This window comes from Calypte anna, chromosome 1 (genome assembly GCF_003957555.1).
Source record: "Calypte anna isolate BGI_N300 chromosome 1, bCalAnn1_v1.p, whole genome shotgun sequence".
In the NCBI taxonomy this organism is placed as follows: Eukaryota; Metazoa; Chordata; class Aves; order Apodiformes; family Trochilidae; genus Calypte; species Calypte anna.
Genome location: NC_044244.1, coordinates 85,140,846 through 85,158,596, shown reverse-complemented (window position 1 = coordinate 85,158,596; position 17,751 = coordinate 85,140,846). Strand labels below are relative to the sequence as shown.

The 17,751-nt window shown below is 39.5% G+C and overlaps 1 protein-coding gene across 1 annotated transcript in view; it reads left to right on the top strand.

Annotated features, from left to right (window-relative positions):
• The first annotated feature begins 302 nt into the window (after positions 1 to 302).
• The window catches only part of WARS2 (tryptophanyl tRNA synthetase 2, mitochondrial), a 49,215-nt gene continuing 31,766 nt past the window's right edge, over positions 303 to 17,751 (top strand). Inside the window, exon 1 of the mRNA XM_030457336.1 lies at positions 303 to 404. Coding sequence (XP_030313196.1) covers positions 351 to 404 — 54 coding nt within the window. The 5' untranslated portion in view covers positions 303 to 350. The remainder of the gene's footprint in view (positions 405 to 17,751) is intronic.

Sequence of the window (17,751 nt, the reverse complement as noted above, 5' to 3'; positions counted from 1 at the left end):
CCCTGTAGAGAGAGAACCGCCCGCCCTCCGCCTGCAACACGCCAAGAGACACCCGCCGACCCCGGGCCCTTCAGCCACCGTCACAGTTAACGGGAAACCCGCGCGCTCCAACCGCCCCCACGCTCAGCTGCCACGTGACCGCTCCCCCTGCCAGCGGCCGCCCCCTCAAGCCGCACCCTCAAGTGCGCATGCGCACTCTCGCCGCGCGAGAACCTGCCCCTGCGCGCATGCGCGACACCTCCCGGGGGACACCCCCTCCGCTCTCCCCCCCCCCCCCCCAGGGGCTCTTCCTCACGCCCCCGTCCTCCTCCTCCCTCCCTCCCCCTCCCCGGTCCCTTCCCGCCTTTGTCATGGCGACACTGAGTGGCCTGATCCGGGCCCTGCACCGCGGGACCCTCGGCCAGGTAACCGGCCTGAGACACTTCCCCTGTCCCGCACGGACGCGAGGTCGCTTCCCGGTCTTTGCGTCATGCACCGAATCCCCCACGCCAGGCGAGGCCGGCCCAGCCGCCATCCCGCCCCCGCGGGTTGCCGCGCATGTGCGGTGGGGGGGCCGGAGCGGCGGCTGCCGCGGCGGGGGGAGCGGGTCGGTGGCGGCCGAGGGCGAGGGTCGGGCCAGGCTTGTGCTGCTCGGTGCGTCTCACGCCGTCGTTCCGTCTTTCGTCTTCTCCAGCTGGGTGTCTCTGGTGGCTCGCAGCCCGAGGAGCTTTGACTCCGCGTGGCACACCCAGGGGTTCGGGGGCACGGAAGGGAGGGCGGCCTGAGCCAGAAAGGGGGGTGCGGGTGCATAGCGGCTGCTCCTGCCGTGTCTGATCGGTGTCCTGGTGGTCGTTGATGCGCTGTGTGATTTCCAGGTTTTCAGCGTTAGTCCATATTTTGCCGAAGCGTTGTCTTCCGATCTCAAATGTACCTATAGGCTACAAAAAAACCCCACATAAGTGAATATTAAAGGCTTTATGTCCATCCTCTGAATTGGTACTTACCTAAGTTCTAAGGGGTGTAGTAATGGTTAAGGCTTGCTTAATACATCTGGGGTTGTCATTGTAACCATAAGGTACTTGCTTTTTTTTTCTTTTTTTTTTTTCTTCTTTTTATTTCTTCCCTCTCATTCTTTTACCAAATTGAAATAGTGGATCAGCTGTTTTCATTGACCAAATTTGGAGAAATACCAAAAGCAAGCAGCAAAGTCAGGTGGGAATATAATCAGTGAGCACATGTAGGTTGTAGGCATACTTATTCATAAAGTTTTCTGTCTATAAAAGTGTAAGTGATTTGCCCTACCAACCTTAAATTTTTATGTACCTTATAACACTGTTTTTACAACAAGTGAAGAATTTATTAAAACAATCTGATGACAATAATAGAAATGCTGTGTCATTTTGGTGAATGTTTGTTTCTCTTAACTGGACAAGTAGCTTTTTCATGAAAATCATGTTTGTATTTATATATAATCCAAATCCTGAATAATTTGCTATGTTTCTGTTACCAAACACTTTATCTAGAACGGGTGTCATGGTAGATGTGTCTCACATTGCTTGTGACAAGAAACGGGATAAGCAGACCAAAGATGGCTTGCAGTTTTTTGCTTTTATCCATGCTGTGACCTTGCAGGAACTGAATGTGGTCTGTTACCTTACCCTCAACCATGGAACTGTTATTCTGAAAATTTCAAATTAAAACACACTAATACACACAAACGTTGTGTATATAGGCTGGGTAAACTACAGGTTGCAGGAATGTTTGAGTATTTGAGACCTGAGATTGTTATGGTTGAACTTAAGAAACTTAAGAACTTAAGGCAGATTTCATTTATTTATCAAAACAGCTACTAGTGTTCAAATGATGTTGATTCTGCCCCCTAATAGAGGAGGCTCAATGGGAGGGAGAATGAGGGAGAACCTGTTATCCCCTGTGATACTTTAACAAACAGTATTTTACTTGGTAACTAAATGCTTCTTACTAGATACTGCTATGCGGCAGATGCAAGGTTTCCAAGCTTATTTTTTGTTTCAGAATTCATTTGTGTATAAGACCACCCTGAGTTTTAACCATACAGAAGACGTTAGGTCTTGATGTGGCATGCTTAGTAAGATTGGTAGTTGAATCCATTCCTGCAGATGCTTTGATTTCCTTCAACTTGTGTGTACCTAAATCTTTATAGGTTTTTAACACTTAAAAGTTGAATGGTTACACAGTCACTGTAATATATTTGTCAAAGCAAATCACATGCAGATCTATCAAAGGTGCATCAAACCACTCTTTATTTTTTAATAAGTACTGCAAAGTTCCTTGAAAAATATCAAAAGGGTTTATATATGCTTACCTTTCCAGGTAGCTATGGTGGCTCTTTGGGATCATTTCAGTACCATAGCTGATACCTTCCCCTGCCTTCATTCTTCTAGCAAAAGATTCCGGTTTATACTGCATCAAAGGCAAATGTGCTCCTAGCAGACTTGTCTCTTAAATCTTAATATTTGTTCTAATGAGAATTTATTTTCCAGATGTGAGTCACCTGTCAAATCAAGATTATTCATCAGGTGCTTTGTCACCTGGTTTGTGTTACCTGATGACTTTTCTATATGATAGGTCTTAGAATGTTCCTCCTTACTGTTATTCTTTAAATGTCTTAATTTAAAAAACAAGAAGCCAAAAGTTAGTGTTGGTAATGTAACTTCACATCACCTGCCCCAAAATAACAGTAGTAATTTAAGTTGTTTCTCTAATTTTTTAAATTTGCAATTCCAATATGCTGTTAGCTTTTGTCATTTTCCTCTCTCACTTTAAGTGCCCTCTTATGTCCAACTGGAAAGAGTTGCACTGGAATTGTAGTGATACTTCAGTGCTTCTTCAAAAGAACTGAAAAAACCACTGACTTCCTAAATTTTGTTGTTCCTGTTGCCAGAGTGGAGTTTAGAGTAGTTCAGCTTTATGGCAGACAGCTTGGAATAGATCATGTATTTGTTGTGGCCTAATAAGGGGAATATTCAAGTTTCAAGCTGGAAATGTGTTTGTCTTCAAGCTTGTGCAGTGCGTATCTACTGGCACCCTTACAGTTTTGACATTTGATAATGCAGCCATTGTTATTAGAAGATGTAGTTCCTGGGGTTTCAGTTTTGTCTCACTGTAGTGCACAGTTCATCATTATGCTGCAGTGATCAGGCTATAGAAAATGTTCTCTATACTTTTTGTTCTGTGTATTTCTAGTAGCAACTAGTGAATGTAGGCATACTATATGTAGCTAAGAAGAAAGTAACATTTTGTTAGAGGGGTTGATTATATTTTGGCTCTCTGTACTTCCAAGATACTATTTTAAAATTCTTTGATTTACTGCTCTAAGGGGTCTCTAAATCGGGTATTAGAAAGCATTTTCATCAGTTCTGTTAGTTTGGTAAGACACTCTTAAAAATGGCAGCTAACAGGTATTCCAGGGAATTTCAGATAAAATTCTGAGGAATCTTAACTATAACATAACTTGTCAGGAGAAAAATTTAATCTAAGAAGAGTCAGTCAGATGTAGGTGTATTACCTGATAAAATATAGATTAGGTTTAGTTCTGTCAGCAGAGCTCTTGAAGTTATTACTATCAATGTAAGTGTGCAGTTACATCTTAAGTATGACTAAATCAGGCCTTGCATTGTCATTCAGCAAATTTCATGGGTTAGTTGTAATATCAATGTCTTCAGCTAGTTATTTCTCTGTAGTCGCAGTGTTGCAAAGCCAAATCATTTAAGACCAAAAGTGGCCAGAAGTCAAATGCCAGCCTGTGTACAATTTCTTTTCTCCAACTCAGACCTTCATTCCTAACCATAACAGCTGCTGCTGAGAAAAATCTAAGTTAGGCAATGAAGTAGAGATGGGGGCTGTTGCTGCTTCGGTGATCAGGGTTTATCTGTCAGCAGACTACCACTGCCAGTGACTAACTGCAGAGCATTTCTGTACTGGTGTGGACTCAAGCTCTTGGACAGGATGTCTTTTTCTCCTTTATATCCCATAATGGACTTCTAGTTTGTTCAGGACAGTCAGCATTCCATTTACCCCCTCCAGGGATGTAGCTCCTGCTACATAGTTTGTTTGCAGCATACCATAAGGTATTTTACTTACCTTCACTGTTATCCCAGTAAAGTAGAACGATGAGATTTTGCTTTTGGTTACAGAGTCTGGTGCATCACTGGATGGCTTTCCAGGCTGGAGGTCTGCTTTGAGACATTGTTTGCCTTGATGAAGAAGTCAGCAGTCTTTAGCACTATATTTCTTTCCTAGTAGCAAACTGTTTATCAGTATTACAGTTATTTTTAAAATACTGTAATACCTATATAGCTTTTCTACTCTTGTCAGTTTTCACAGGAGTCTGACACATTGGAAGTAGATTCTCTTTTAGCTTTATGTGATAACAGAACTGCATCTTCTGTTCACAAGGATTGGTGGGTTTTAACACAATTATTTCTTTTCCTTTTTGGTGCTAGAACATGGTCATTTTTTTAGTGGCACTCCAAGTTGTATTTGCTGTAATGAAAATCAGTACAGTGATTGTAGCAGGCAGTGTTCAGGTCATACAAAGAGAGGATTGGGTTGAGTCCTAATGGTGCTTCTACTTAGTGATAAGTGCCACACAGAAAACATCTCTGGTGAATGTTTAGTCAGCACCACTGCAAGTGTGAGATCTTCAGAGCCAAGGAATCTTAGCCAACATATTGGTAATCCAAGCGCCTCATTTGCAAATGTTCCTGTTTCTTTATCCAAGTGAATATCTGAAAAAAAACCCAAAGGATAGATCCCGGTAGATAGGTTTGTTTTACCGTTTGTAACCAAAGGTGGTGCTAAAATCACAATGTGTTTTTACTGTGCCTTCCACTGGTGTGACATCCTGGGGCCAGAGTTAGACTAGGCTGGCATGCTTTACTCTTAACAAATCCTGGTTTGCTGTTCCTCTAATTTGCATTCCTCTAATTTGCATTCCTCTATCTTCTAGGGAGCTGAAAAAGATGGTTGGTTGGTTGTTTTTTTCCAGTGAGAATTGATGCTAAGTGGGCTATCTCCCAAACTGTTCCTCTTTTCCTTTGTTTTTAGAAACAGGAATGGCACTTGTCTTTTCTTGGTCTTATGATACTTTGCAAGAGCCCTGTGAATGTCTGTGATTCTGGCCAGTATTCTTGATACTTTAAGGAGATATATTCAGACTGCTTGGCTCTGATGAAATTTGATTAATTTTTTTATGAGGTATTGTTCTTTTTGTATTCAGGCCACCTGATCACTCCATTGTTACTGGACTAGTTATGTTAATTACTGGTCATATTTCATGGCTTTTTTTTTTTTTAGTGAGGATGTCTCTGAAAAAGACCAATAAAAATTGAAGGGCAGGTTGGGGCAGGACCATTAAAATGCTTTTTCCCAGATAGGAAATTTTTAGCTCTAGTTACAATATGAGTTCCAGATAAGGGAACTAACTGAAGTTACCAGGCCTTAATCCTTAAGGATTTCAAATATTGTCGTTTAAAATGTTGTGGCAGAGAGAGCTCAATTTTTAGTATTGTTCAGATGTTCTGAATGAAATGCAACCCAGTTAAAAGCATCTATGTTCCCATCTTGAATTTGTTGCTCTCACTTAGGGGTCACTTTGTTAACCATTAACGAAATGAGTCCCCAGATGCATGTAACTAGCTGTACACATACACAAGTTACTGCAGCAGGTCAACTTCAGAACAGCCATCTAGGCAGTTGTGTGCTGAGATTGATGGATGAGCAGAGACTTTTGTACTTGGTTGCCTTGAATTTATGATTGCAGCAGTCCCCAGCATAGCATCTCTTTTTTTAGAGAGCATGAAGGCTGGGGGTAGCAAAGTGCTGTTGACTGAGAAGAAATCTGGAGTGCAAATAGCTGTCACTAAGTATGTTGTAATTTACAGGACCTTTAGGAAAGATCTAAATTACCTTGAGTAACATGTTCTGAATATGAGTAACTGTATGTGGACTCGTGTAGAAATTGGAATTTTTTTTTAATTTTTTTTTTAATTTCCCAGTTTTCAGATTTTCCTGAATTTAGTATTTTGCCTATTGTTTTTAGGCACAAATACTCAAAGCTGTTTGGTTTCCCAACTCTTGAAATCAGATGGATTTAGCAACATATTCTAGCCTGGACATTATTCCTCTAGTATTTCCTGTCCAGGTTGGAGTGGATGTCTTTCTTAATCTTTTTTTTTTAATTTTAATCAACAAATAACATGTTTTATGCTTAAGGGAAACAGGTTTATCTTTCAAATAAAGCACTGAATGTGTTCTCTATGCCAGAATGAAACTACTAGCTTGCATATAATTTTTAGAACTAAAGGGAAGTTAGTATGCAGTGAGACTACGTTTTTTCACTGGTTTTGAGAGAACTCAGATTTCCACACAGATTTGTTAGACCTTGCAGTGGTAGAGAGACTTCTCATAATCTGCCTTGCATTTAATGCCTCATCTCTACTGGATTTTGGCCTCTGGTAGCTGCACAGGAGATCGCTCCCATTGTAGACAGAAATGAAGGATCTTTGAGGCATGAATGGGTCCTATTCATTTCCATAATGGAGTTCTAACAATAAAGTCTGGCAAATGGAGATTGTTCTAGCAGGAAACAGCCCTTTATTCTGGCATCTTGGCAGGGCTTGGGTAGAGTCCCACCATTCTTTCCCCCTCTGGCCCTTGCTTTGAGTCTCTTTGCTGTGCTCATTTTTTCTCTTTAGGGACTTCTGTTTTTATTTATTTGTTTTTTATTTACTTGTTTTTGTACAGCAAGTTTAATGAACGATGCTACTCTGCAGTACTGCATCTTGAAGTTGTGTGTAAATTTCTCTGGTGCATATGTTAGACAAATATATTGTGAATTGTACAGTCTGTAGTGGATCACCTCTGTCTCTAGACCACAGACTGGGGGTCTCGTTTTAATGCTACTTGGTTGGCAGATAGAATTTCCATTTACTATTATGGCAAGCACTATCCTAGATATTCAACAATTACTTTTTCCATGACACAAGTTGTGGTTTATGCTGAGACTCTATGGTCAGATGAACAAACATTTTGTGGAGTTGACTCAAATTACAGTAGGATCAGAAGCTGAAGTGAAGAAAACCTCTAAACATTGTCAGTTAAATCACCTTAGATCATGCATTTTTTGAGCTCTGCTGAGTTCATATCAAATTTAAATTGTTTTCCTTTTGGTTATTTGAGCCCTTGACTGTACCATTCTTGGAGTCCTCAACTCAGACAAATAGTGTAGCAGATCTTACGATTTTCTGTTGTCTTAAGAAAATCTACACCTCCACTGGACAGGGTTAAATATATTTTTGCCCTCAGAGATGTCCACCTTGAAAGTGCACTGAAATTCACAATGGGAAGGAAAGGAAACAGATAGATGTAAGTAAATATGTATATACACAAATATACAGTAAGGTAATACATTTACTTTTTCATGTCCCACATTCTTACTCTGAAATGTGAGGGTTGCTACCAGAAAGAAAATGTCTGCTTTTACTTTTAAATACAAAAATTTTTTGAGTTTGTTGTTTGAGTTATGCTAAGGATAACTTTTACTACTTGGACCTGGCAGAAGTAATGGAAGGGTGAAGCTTACCTGTTTGCTTCAGTGATGTCCATAGAAAATCTGAACAATAAATAGTATTCCGGACTGGGAGCACTAATAGGGGTTTCCCCAGTTTTCATGGTTTCACATGTATGTCATGTTATGAACTGGTACCAGGATGCTGATGTTACCTTCATAACAAGGCAGGTAAACACCTGCTTCATTCTTATTTAGAGGGCAATATTTAAATTCTTGTGCAGGAAAACTGTGGAATTGGGTAGTGCTAAGTTTTCTATTTCTAAGGCTCAAAGGTCCTATATTACTCTTCTAATTCCCAGAAGCTACAGTGAGACAAAGTTACATCCATACTTCCCTCTCTTGACAGATGGAGTGTATATGGATTTGAATCTTGTCAGTGCAATCTCCTCACTGTCATTTCTGGTCACATACACTCGGTGAGAAATACACCTTGGTCTTCATATTGTTTCCCTTATAATCTGGATGCTGAACTATTAATCTCATTTGGGAGGGTGTTGGCCAGCATTCAAAAAAAACCAAATTCACAATCATTTTCACAACTTCCTTGGTTTTCCATCACTGATGATTTTGCCTGATGTTTTCCTATTGTTGTTTTTGCCTGTTGCATAGTTCTGACTTTGAAATTTGCCTGTTCATTGTGCCTTGGGAAGGAAATAGCAACATTTCCATGTTAATAAGACTCCAGCCTTCCTGCTGATCTCACCAACAATCCATGTAGGAACTGTTTCTATCACTTGGTTTCACACTTGCAGATCGTCTAATATCTCTGGTCTTCTGATGGTAGAGATAGCTAAATGGCCTGTTTTGAGCTTATTCAATATAATGAATAGTTTTTCCCCAGGGATTATGCCTTAATCCGAGAAGGTCCCCTAGTCATTCCCTTTTCTGCTTACCAGCATAGCTTTTTTAATTAAAAGCAGGAAAGAAATACAGGGAGGTACAAACTTTTGGTGACAGAACAACATTATGCTATCTTTCCTAAATACAGTCTTTTTATAGCCACATCAAAGAAAAAGAAAAAAAATTCTATTTGAATTGTGTTATCCATTTGCAAATATTTTTCTTGAAATCACATACTTGCCCAGATATTGAAAGACATAACAGGCATCCATAGGGTGCTTTCCGTTTGCATGGAGGAGCGAAACATTTTCACACATTTCAGAGTCTCTTTGTTGCTTATGTGAAGGGAACCAGGGGTCCAGCCCTCTGAATTCCTGACGAACTCTTTTTTTGTGTCTCTGCTGGCAACAAATTAGTTCATGTAATTGCTGCCACCAAGGATGGATACAGGTTCATCTCTTCATACACTTTCACTGTTTTGGTGTGTGTTGTTTTTGTGTTGTTTTTCTGTTTTCTTGAAGATGGCTACTTCTGAGATGTTTGCAAAGGCCATGTCAGCACTTAGCATGTTCATCAAGCACTGAGCCAGGTCAAAACATCCAAAGGTGCTGTCACTCCCTTCAGAGGAACATTTTTGTAGTTGGCCATATGACTTTAGTTATTAGTCTCTACTAGAATACTTGCCAGAAAAATCATAGAGTATTATATTTATAATTATTAGATATATAATTATATTTATAATTACTAGAGTATTACATATTCTGGGATATTGCAAAGCAAACAGTTGGCTTCATTTACACTGAGATACTCCAAAGGGTACATCCAAATTGCGTGGTTTCCTGTGGACTGGTTTGAATGATGCAGGTAAATTAGCAAGGGAGAGCTCATCTTCAAAATAGAGCAGTGAGTGTCATACACTAAGTAGGAAACTTTTCCTTTCACACTCTAGGGTTCAAAGTGTGTAATGAACAAGACTGTGACTTGAGTTTGCTGTGACTTGAGTGCAGTGTGCTGTGACCACTGCTGTGTCTGACAGAAGATTTACTATAAACTGTGTGCTTTAGGTTTTAAACATTATAACCCTTAATTTTACTGCTTTTGGTTTTATGTTCCTCAGATGTTAGTGACAAAGGGGCAGGCTTTTTTAAGCAGTGTTTTGTTATGCTAGTGACTGAAGATGCTGGTGCATATTAGATACCAGTCCTACAAGAGCTCTGTTTCCTATAGGGAAAAAATTGGCTCCGTATACAGAAAATTTAATCATTTGGAAATGCAGCCTGCATGTTCAATGGAAATACAACCACTACATTCATCCTATGATCAACTCAGCCTTGAAATCAGTTCCTTAGGAAGAGAATATAGCTATTATTGACCATTTACTCTTTGGGGTCAGTATCTAAATTGGGGCATCCAGATGCTCCTGGCCACAGAAACGTGCCGGAGCTACATCTTCTTAGAGGACAAGGCCTGAGCACAAATGACCCTCTCTGTCTTTGCCTCCTTCATCCATTCTTTCTCCATTGTTTCTCCTTTCTGTGGAAACAGCCCACTCTGGTAATTCAGGACCAACCTGCACTGATAAAAACAGCTTAAATGTAGTCTATGTTTGCCATACTTCAGAAAGTTTTTTAAATACTGTAGAGTCCCTGTATGATTGTTATATCTAAAATGTTTGAATTCATAGAATTCTCTTTAGCTGGACAAGGAGTCCCAGCTATCGAATTTTCTTTGTGTATGTGTGCACTGTTGGGGAATTTACTGAGGCTTCCAAGTCCTAAGGCCTCTCAACAGCCATCAGATGGTTTTAAAACTTTCCTTCTCACCTGAGATGAATTTCAAGCAGTGACTACAAGGAGAAGGCTTTTGAACAGCTGTGTTAATTTTGGCCCCATGTGAAATGAATCCAGCTTTTCCTTGCTACAGGAAATTGCCAAATAAAATAATAGAGAGGAAATGAACTACTCTTTGAGTTTCTAGTACAATATTCTGAAGAAACATAGTAATTCCAAACAAAACAAATTTAAAAAACATCCCTTTAGATGTAATCTGATAGTTTTTATTTATATCCTATAAGGCAATCTTGGTAGCAAGCAGACCCCTTGCTTGAACAAAATATATTAAAAATAAACTTTTTTTCAGCTAGAGGTCAGAGAAGGAGCAAGAATGATCAGATGCTTTTAAGATATTTGGATAATGCTGTGATAAAAAAACATAAGATTTTTCTAATTTTCTGGGAGAGAAGAATTTTATTGTAGGGCATTTCTGCTGTAAGATTGTGATGTCCATGGTATTTAAAATAGTTTCATCTATTCAATTAAAATTGCGTCCATGTTTCATATATCAATATTTATAATTTAGAAATACGATATACTTTTCTTTGCATTTTTACAGTAACACCTGTATTTGGAGCAGAATGAGTGCTAATCAAAGAAGCATAGAATGCCAGGTTGGAAGGGACCTCAAGGATCATCTGGTTCAACCTTTCTACGTAGGAGCATGGTTTAAGTGAGATGGCCAAGAACCTTGCCAAGCTGAGTCTTAAAAGTTTCCAGTGTTGCTGCTGTCAGTTTTAGTCTGTTGTGGAAGTGTATATTTCTGAATGTGTGTATGTACCAGTTTCCAAGTATTAAGTGTTAACCAGTTTTCACCTCTTTGGACAACATGGATTGTTTTTTCAAACCATGCCAGCATTCAGCTGCTACCCATAAAAATTCTTCAATTCTTAAAATCTTTTAAATGCAGGTAGAAAGTCTAGAATTGTGAAATGCCATGAGATTTAGCTTATCTAAATAGAACTCCTAATTTCTCTTCCATCCTTTTTGGTCACCACATTTTGACATTAATCATGCATATATAAGATCAAAGGCTCAGAGAACTGGAAGAGGCCCAACTGAAGGTGATCTGGTGCTTTCCCTGCCTCTCCCTCCCCCCCCGCCCCCCCCCCAAAAAAAAAACCCAAAACAAAACTGCCCCTCTATCTTTATCCACACATTTTTTGTATCTGTCTAAACACTGTTCCAAGATGTTTCATTTTCTTACTGTTGGTAAGATTTCTTTGCATCTGTCTAGTCTGAATCTTTCTTACTGCAACTCATTGTTTCTTACTCTATTAAGCATAATCCCAAAAGTCATATATAGAATATGACATATATAGGATGTGTTATCCTACCAGTCTTACTTCCACTGGACTAAACCTCAGTTCTTTCCACATTTCCTCCATAGTCTTATTTCTGAGGTCTCTCATTACACTTGATTGTTCATCTGTAGCCTCTTTCAACCACTGTTTTGAAATACATGATCGAAATAAAACATGTCCCAGAGTTTCAGTTTGAAGCAAAAAGCTTGAGGTCATCCTCATCGTGAGTAAGATGAGCAAATTGTTTTGTTGTCTGGATTTTGATCCTGTTCATATATACTTGTGAAAATTTTGCTGCATTTTGTAAAAGTAATGGGCATGAAGCAGCATAATATTGATTCATACTCATCTTACAGAATCACAGAATTGTCACACTTGGAAAAGACCTCTAAGATCACCATGTCCAACTATCAACATTCCTTACGAATAATATATATATCAATATCTGTATTGTCCACTAGAGTATGTAGATGCCAGATAATTCTAGAATGCAATATAACCTTGATTACATCATGAAATGCCTTATCTACAATGTTCTTGGCATATCTTGAGGTATCTTATCTACAGTGTTCTTGAATACCTCCAGGGATGGTGACCCCACCATCTCACTGGGAGGCCCATTCCAATGCCTGACCACTCTTCCAGTAAAGAAATTATTCCTCATTTCTAGTCTAAACCTCCCCTGGTGCAACTTTAGGCCGTTTCCTCTAGTCCTATCATTGTTCACTTGAGAGAAGAGGCCAACACCCATGTCCCTTCAGCCTCCTTTCATGTAGCTGCAGGGAGCAATAAGGTTTCCTCTCATCCTTCTTCATTAGTCAGTCTAGCCACTCCCAGGGTATTCTGCCTGCTGAGCTAGAAGGTGAGGATGAAGAGTAGCACAACCTTATCATCTAGGAAGAAGCAGTTAATGACCTGCTACAGCACCTGGACACCCACAAGTGTATGGGGCCAGATGGGATCCACCCAAGAGTATTGAGGGAGCTGGCAGAGGAGCTCACCAAGCCTTTATCCATCATCTTCCAACAGTCTTGGTTAATAGTTGAGGTCCCAGGTAACTGGAGGCTTGCCGGTGTGACACCATCTGCAAGAAGGGAAGGAAGGAGGATCTGGGGAACTACAGGCCTGTCAGCCTGACCTTGGTACCCAGAAAAATTATGGAGGGTTTCATACTGAGTGCAATCATGTGGCAAGTGCAGAACAGCTAGGGGATAAGGCCCAACCATGAGACCTGCCTAATGGACGAGGGGAAGGCTGTGGATGTTGCCTATCTGGACTGTAGTACTTAGGTACAGAGTTTAGCACTGCTCTTGGTATAGTCACATTAATAGCTGGACTCAGTCCTAAAGGTCTTTTCCAACTGTAACAATTCTGTGATTCTGTGGGGTTCTCTTCGTTCTCCCTGGCCTGCTCTTGCTCTGCCACTGTGCTTTCTACCAGCCTACAGGGATTCAGGTGGATCAGGAGAATAGGAGACCTGGTGCTTCCAGAAGACATCTGGAAGCCTAAAGGAATTTAAGTTGCTTGGTTGCTTCTGGTTCAGCTATAGTGTTCAGTTAACAGTAAGCCAGTTTTTCAATGGATTTGTGTTAGATGTGCTCTCCACAGTGTAACAAGCCTGTGTCTTCATTCCCTCTAACCTGTGCCACCTTCCTTACACAATGCCTACAGTACTTAAAACTATCAAATTTTCATCTTTGAGCATTGTGTGTGTCATCAAATGAATTTGGAGGCAGCACGTACTAACCTGGCCTTTCTGACCAGAATGTTCCTGCTGATGATTCAGCACACTCATCTCCTTCCACAGCCTCCTGTCAAGTGAGACACATTTGGTTTATGTCTTATCATACTACCTGTGTGCTAGTTGTAAGAACATAGCATTATGAAGTCTTCTACCCTTTCAAATGAGTCTGTGTGATATGGGCTGACAAGGCCTACGGTTGATGTTTGTGGTCAGGTAGTTTGAAGAAGAATTGTCTGAACTTAAAAAAGGGAAGCAAATTATTTGAGAATAGTTAATACAGGGTTAAGATAAGCTGCTACCTCCGAGACCAGTAGCTGCTTTCTGTGTTATTTTTGAAAACCAGGAGGCACAGAAGTGCTTGTGTCAGTGTGTTTTGGGCTCACTCAGTAACTGCACTTCTTTGGAGCTTTGACGAGGTGCCATAACATGCTGTCCCTCCAATATATGTGGAGAACTGTTGGGAACACAGCACAAAAAAATGGAATTATCAGCTGTGGCCTTGCTAAGGAAGACATTGTGGTGTAGAGTAGGATTGGTGACCACTGTTGGCTGCGTGCTGACCTGCTGCTTGGTTCCTTAGCCAGAGCTGATACAACCTGTTCTACTCAGCATGGGAGGGAAGGGTCTGTGGCTGCCTTGGGTCTAGAGGTACCTTCTGATATGTGGTGGTGTGAGCTGCAGCAACCTGCTAAAGATAATCCTTTTGTCTGTCAGTACAGCTGTCACTAGCACACTGAATGGCACATGGAGCTCATAAAGGCAAATGAGAGAATACATTTGTGGGATGCAGCACACCACATTAAAGGATCCATTTGCTTAGTCATCTTTAACAAGACAGCATGAGAGGGCAGCCTAACCCAAATGCAGTTATATTGTATTCTTTTGCTAGCCCTAGAGGGCAGAGTTAAATTTATAGGGTGGGGTTACTATGTGCAGTAAATGTTTCTCCTGTAAATGTGTTTCTCATTTTAAATATAAGTATTAAAATCTTAAGTTTAAATAGAAGTACATTTAATGCTCAAGAAAGGAGTACCAGGCAGTGCTGTTTAAATCTTAGTTTAGTTCGGTTTCTGAGCAATGAGTTAGTCCTTTCTCAGAAGCTATTTATCTGAAAACTTGCTGTAATCTAAATATGATTCTTTCTAATTTAGTGTTAGCTCTTTAATCTCATTTTAAGAATTAAGCATGATGAATTGGGATCTGTACCACGTAAATTTTTATGTATTGAATTAACATACTAAGATAAATGTGTTTTAAAGGTTTCTACAGCAAATGTGTGGAGAAATAATTGCTTAAAAAGAAATAAATTACAGTGTAGTATGCACACTGCTTTTAAGTTTTCCTTTTCTATCTCTAGTACCATTAGCACTTAAATTGTCACAATTAAGCTTTAAAATGTATTCTTTAGCTAGTAAAATCTGACTCTTCTGAGTCAGATGAAGGGTTTCCCTTCATTTTGCTACTTAATAGCTATCTGACAGGTTTTGGTAAGCCAAGGTCAACAGGCCACCATGTCATTTTAGCAACAAGAGCTTTGAAGTTGCGAAGTATTAATGAGGGAAATTAAAAAATCATAGACAGATGCAAAAGATGCAGTAGTTGGTGGCTTTTGTCAGTCAAAGTATTTCTTTTTCCTATGAGGCTGAGGCAAGTTTTTTGGTGATGGTTTGGATTGTTGTTTTATTTTTTCTTCCCTTTTTGATGCCTTTGGGAAGATCTTCATGTTTAAAATATCAAATTTTCCAATTTGTGTGTTTCATTGTGTGTCTGTGTTTGCTTAATGCTCCTCTTTTCTTTGACTTTCACATTTTCTTCTGGCAAATTTGAGCTTGCTTCAGGACATGAACTACCATGGATAAAATTATAACAAGAAGAGCAAGAGCCATGAATGATCCTTTGCTGTTTCCTGAGTCATTTCAGTGTCATTAATCAGTGCTGGTGCTGTGGAGTCTCTGTGGTGTGTTATGTCGCCAGCACAGCAGCTTCTCCGTCCCTTTCCCCTACCCCCTGCGTCCTTACACAGTGGGGAAAACTAGAGAGGGAAGCCATCAATCTTTCTTGTCGCAGATGTCAGCAGTGATTCTCCTGTTGGCTTCCTGCTCTCTCTGTTGTGCCTACCACCTGTGTTTAGAATTAGCGCTGATGCTGCAGATCTCACTTGGCTCTTCACCTGTTCTGCCCCAACTAAATAGCTTTTGAAATGAAGCAGAGTGGTTAAATGCTATAGCATGTGAACAATAACCATCAGTGTGAGTTGTAGGGTGATTACTGTTGCAGCTGCTATTGTAATATTGTCATAATATTCTGGGGCAGTGGCTTTTTTTATGTCTGAAATCTCATGCTTGTGTTTCAGCCCAAAGGTGAGCTTGTGCACAAATCTTTACATTAAATAGAGATTAAAATGTTTTTTTAGATACATTAGACAGAGGCATAAGCCTGTCTTCCATCAGTTAGCTTGCTTGGATAGTTTTATGAACAAAGTTCAAATAAATTAATTGTTCTGAAGCCTTGGCCTTAACTTCAGGTTCTGAAAGAATACAATTAGCAAAAGACTCTTTGGGAGTTGATTTTAAGCCTTTATATCTGGCTAGTGGGGGTCTTGAAAACATTTGTCTTCGCCCATCTCTGGGTGGGTTGAGAAGCTGAGATGTACTGCCTTCATGCTTTTGTGGTGGGATTAATGTAATCATCTTGTGGTCTGACAGACTCTAACCACCACAACTTATATGCATGCTTTTATATAATTGTTTAAGTGTTTTTCTGTGTAGTCCTGAGAACTCTGTCTATTTGCAGCTTTCTCCTACCTCCCTGACTGGTTGCTAATTTATCTTGTTTTTCTGTTTTTAAAACCCACAAAGAGAACAAATGTTTATAAAGTATAAGGCTTCCTTATAATTGTCCGCTGTCATTTCACTTGTCTGATGGCAATATTTATGTGGAGCTATAAAGAAGAGAGATTCTGAAAACTTAAGTCCTGTGAATGCTTTCACTTGATTTTCATGGTGTAACTCCTTTGTGAAGCTGAGGAACTGTATTAAGACAGATTTTACTGTATATTTGAGAAGCGGTTTTGTGACAGGCAAATACATGTATTCAACAGGGAAATACTTATAGTCAACCCTCACAGAATGCATAAAGCTGAATATGAAAGGTATAGTCGGGATACTAAAGATTGTCTAGTGGTATAGGGTGTTTTGATCTGTGTGGATCTTTTCAGTGTGGATTCTTAGCACTTTTTAGAGGCTTGAATTGGCTTCTTTTTTTGAATTAACACAGTCTGAGGCTTCCCAGATTGCCTTTCCAAAGAATGTTTATCAATATGGTGATAAACTGTATATATATATATAAGTATAAATATATATATAAATATATCTCCATGTTTTGTGTTCCAGTAAAATGAGTTTCGTGCTTGAGTTCGCCTGGTGCTTATCCTGATCAATTTAAAAACATCAACAGATCTTCCTAGTGAAGTCTTAAAAATGTATAAAAAAAAAAATACAATGAGAGGGTAACTTCCTGAAATTTTAAAGGAGGCAGAGGTGGCTTCTTATACTAATAAAATACGGGAGATTTCACCTATTTTAAATTTCACAGATGTGATGCTGAGCCTCTGGAAGGAGCCCTGTAACCTTATGGTGATACAGTGTCATCCTTTCAGCAATCGAATTGTCTTTTTCTTTCTGTCTGATTTTCAGTCTGGAAAAACTGTTCTAGGTTATGGCTAGCTGTACATTTCCGTGCTTGTTTTTGAAGGAATCTTGAACTCTTATTTTCCAGACTTTGCAATGTTTAATTTTAAAGAAAGATATGTTTTCACAGATTTTTCTAAAGCAGCTATAAATATTTTAATTTTAATTTTTAAGCTTGTAAATGTTTTGCCAAGGCAGATCCTCAGCTTTTTTTAAGATGTCTTACAGCTATTATATTGTTCATATATCATGTATGTATTAAAAATGTATAGATGTCTAAATTAGATGGTATTAGCAAAATAAATATGAATCAGATCAGAAATCAGAAAGTTGTGGAATGAAACAGAGAAACTTTATTGTTGAATGTTTTCTACAACTGCAGGTGGTTTAAGGAGCATGTGGCATCCTGCTCTGGAGATTTCAATAAGCTTTTAGATTGGAATTGCTACTAGCATTCAAAGAACCATGTAGCTGCTTTTAGGGCTTAGTGCTGCTTCTTAAGAGTTTGGAAGCATTTCTGTGTGAGCATTGAAAGACAAGACAGTCCTATCTCTGCTTTCTGAGATACATGGTTTAACTCCTAAAATTAATTGTCATCCTCTAGGTTTCTTATAAATAGTGAAAGGTGTTTTCTGAAACAGAATAGCTGACCATGTTTAATGATTGGAAATAGTTAGGCCTACTAAGGGCAAAAAACAAATGCAACTCAGGCTAAGGTAGCTCTATTTTTTTTTGAGTCCACTTTCTCTGT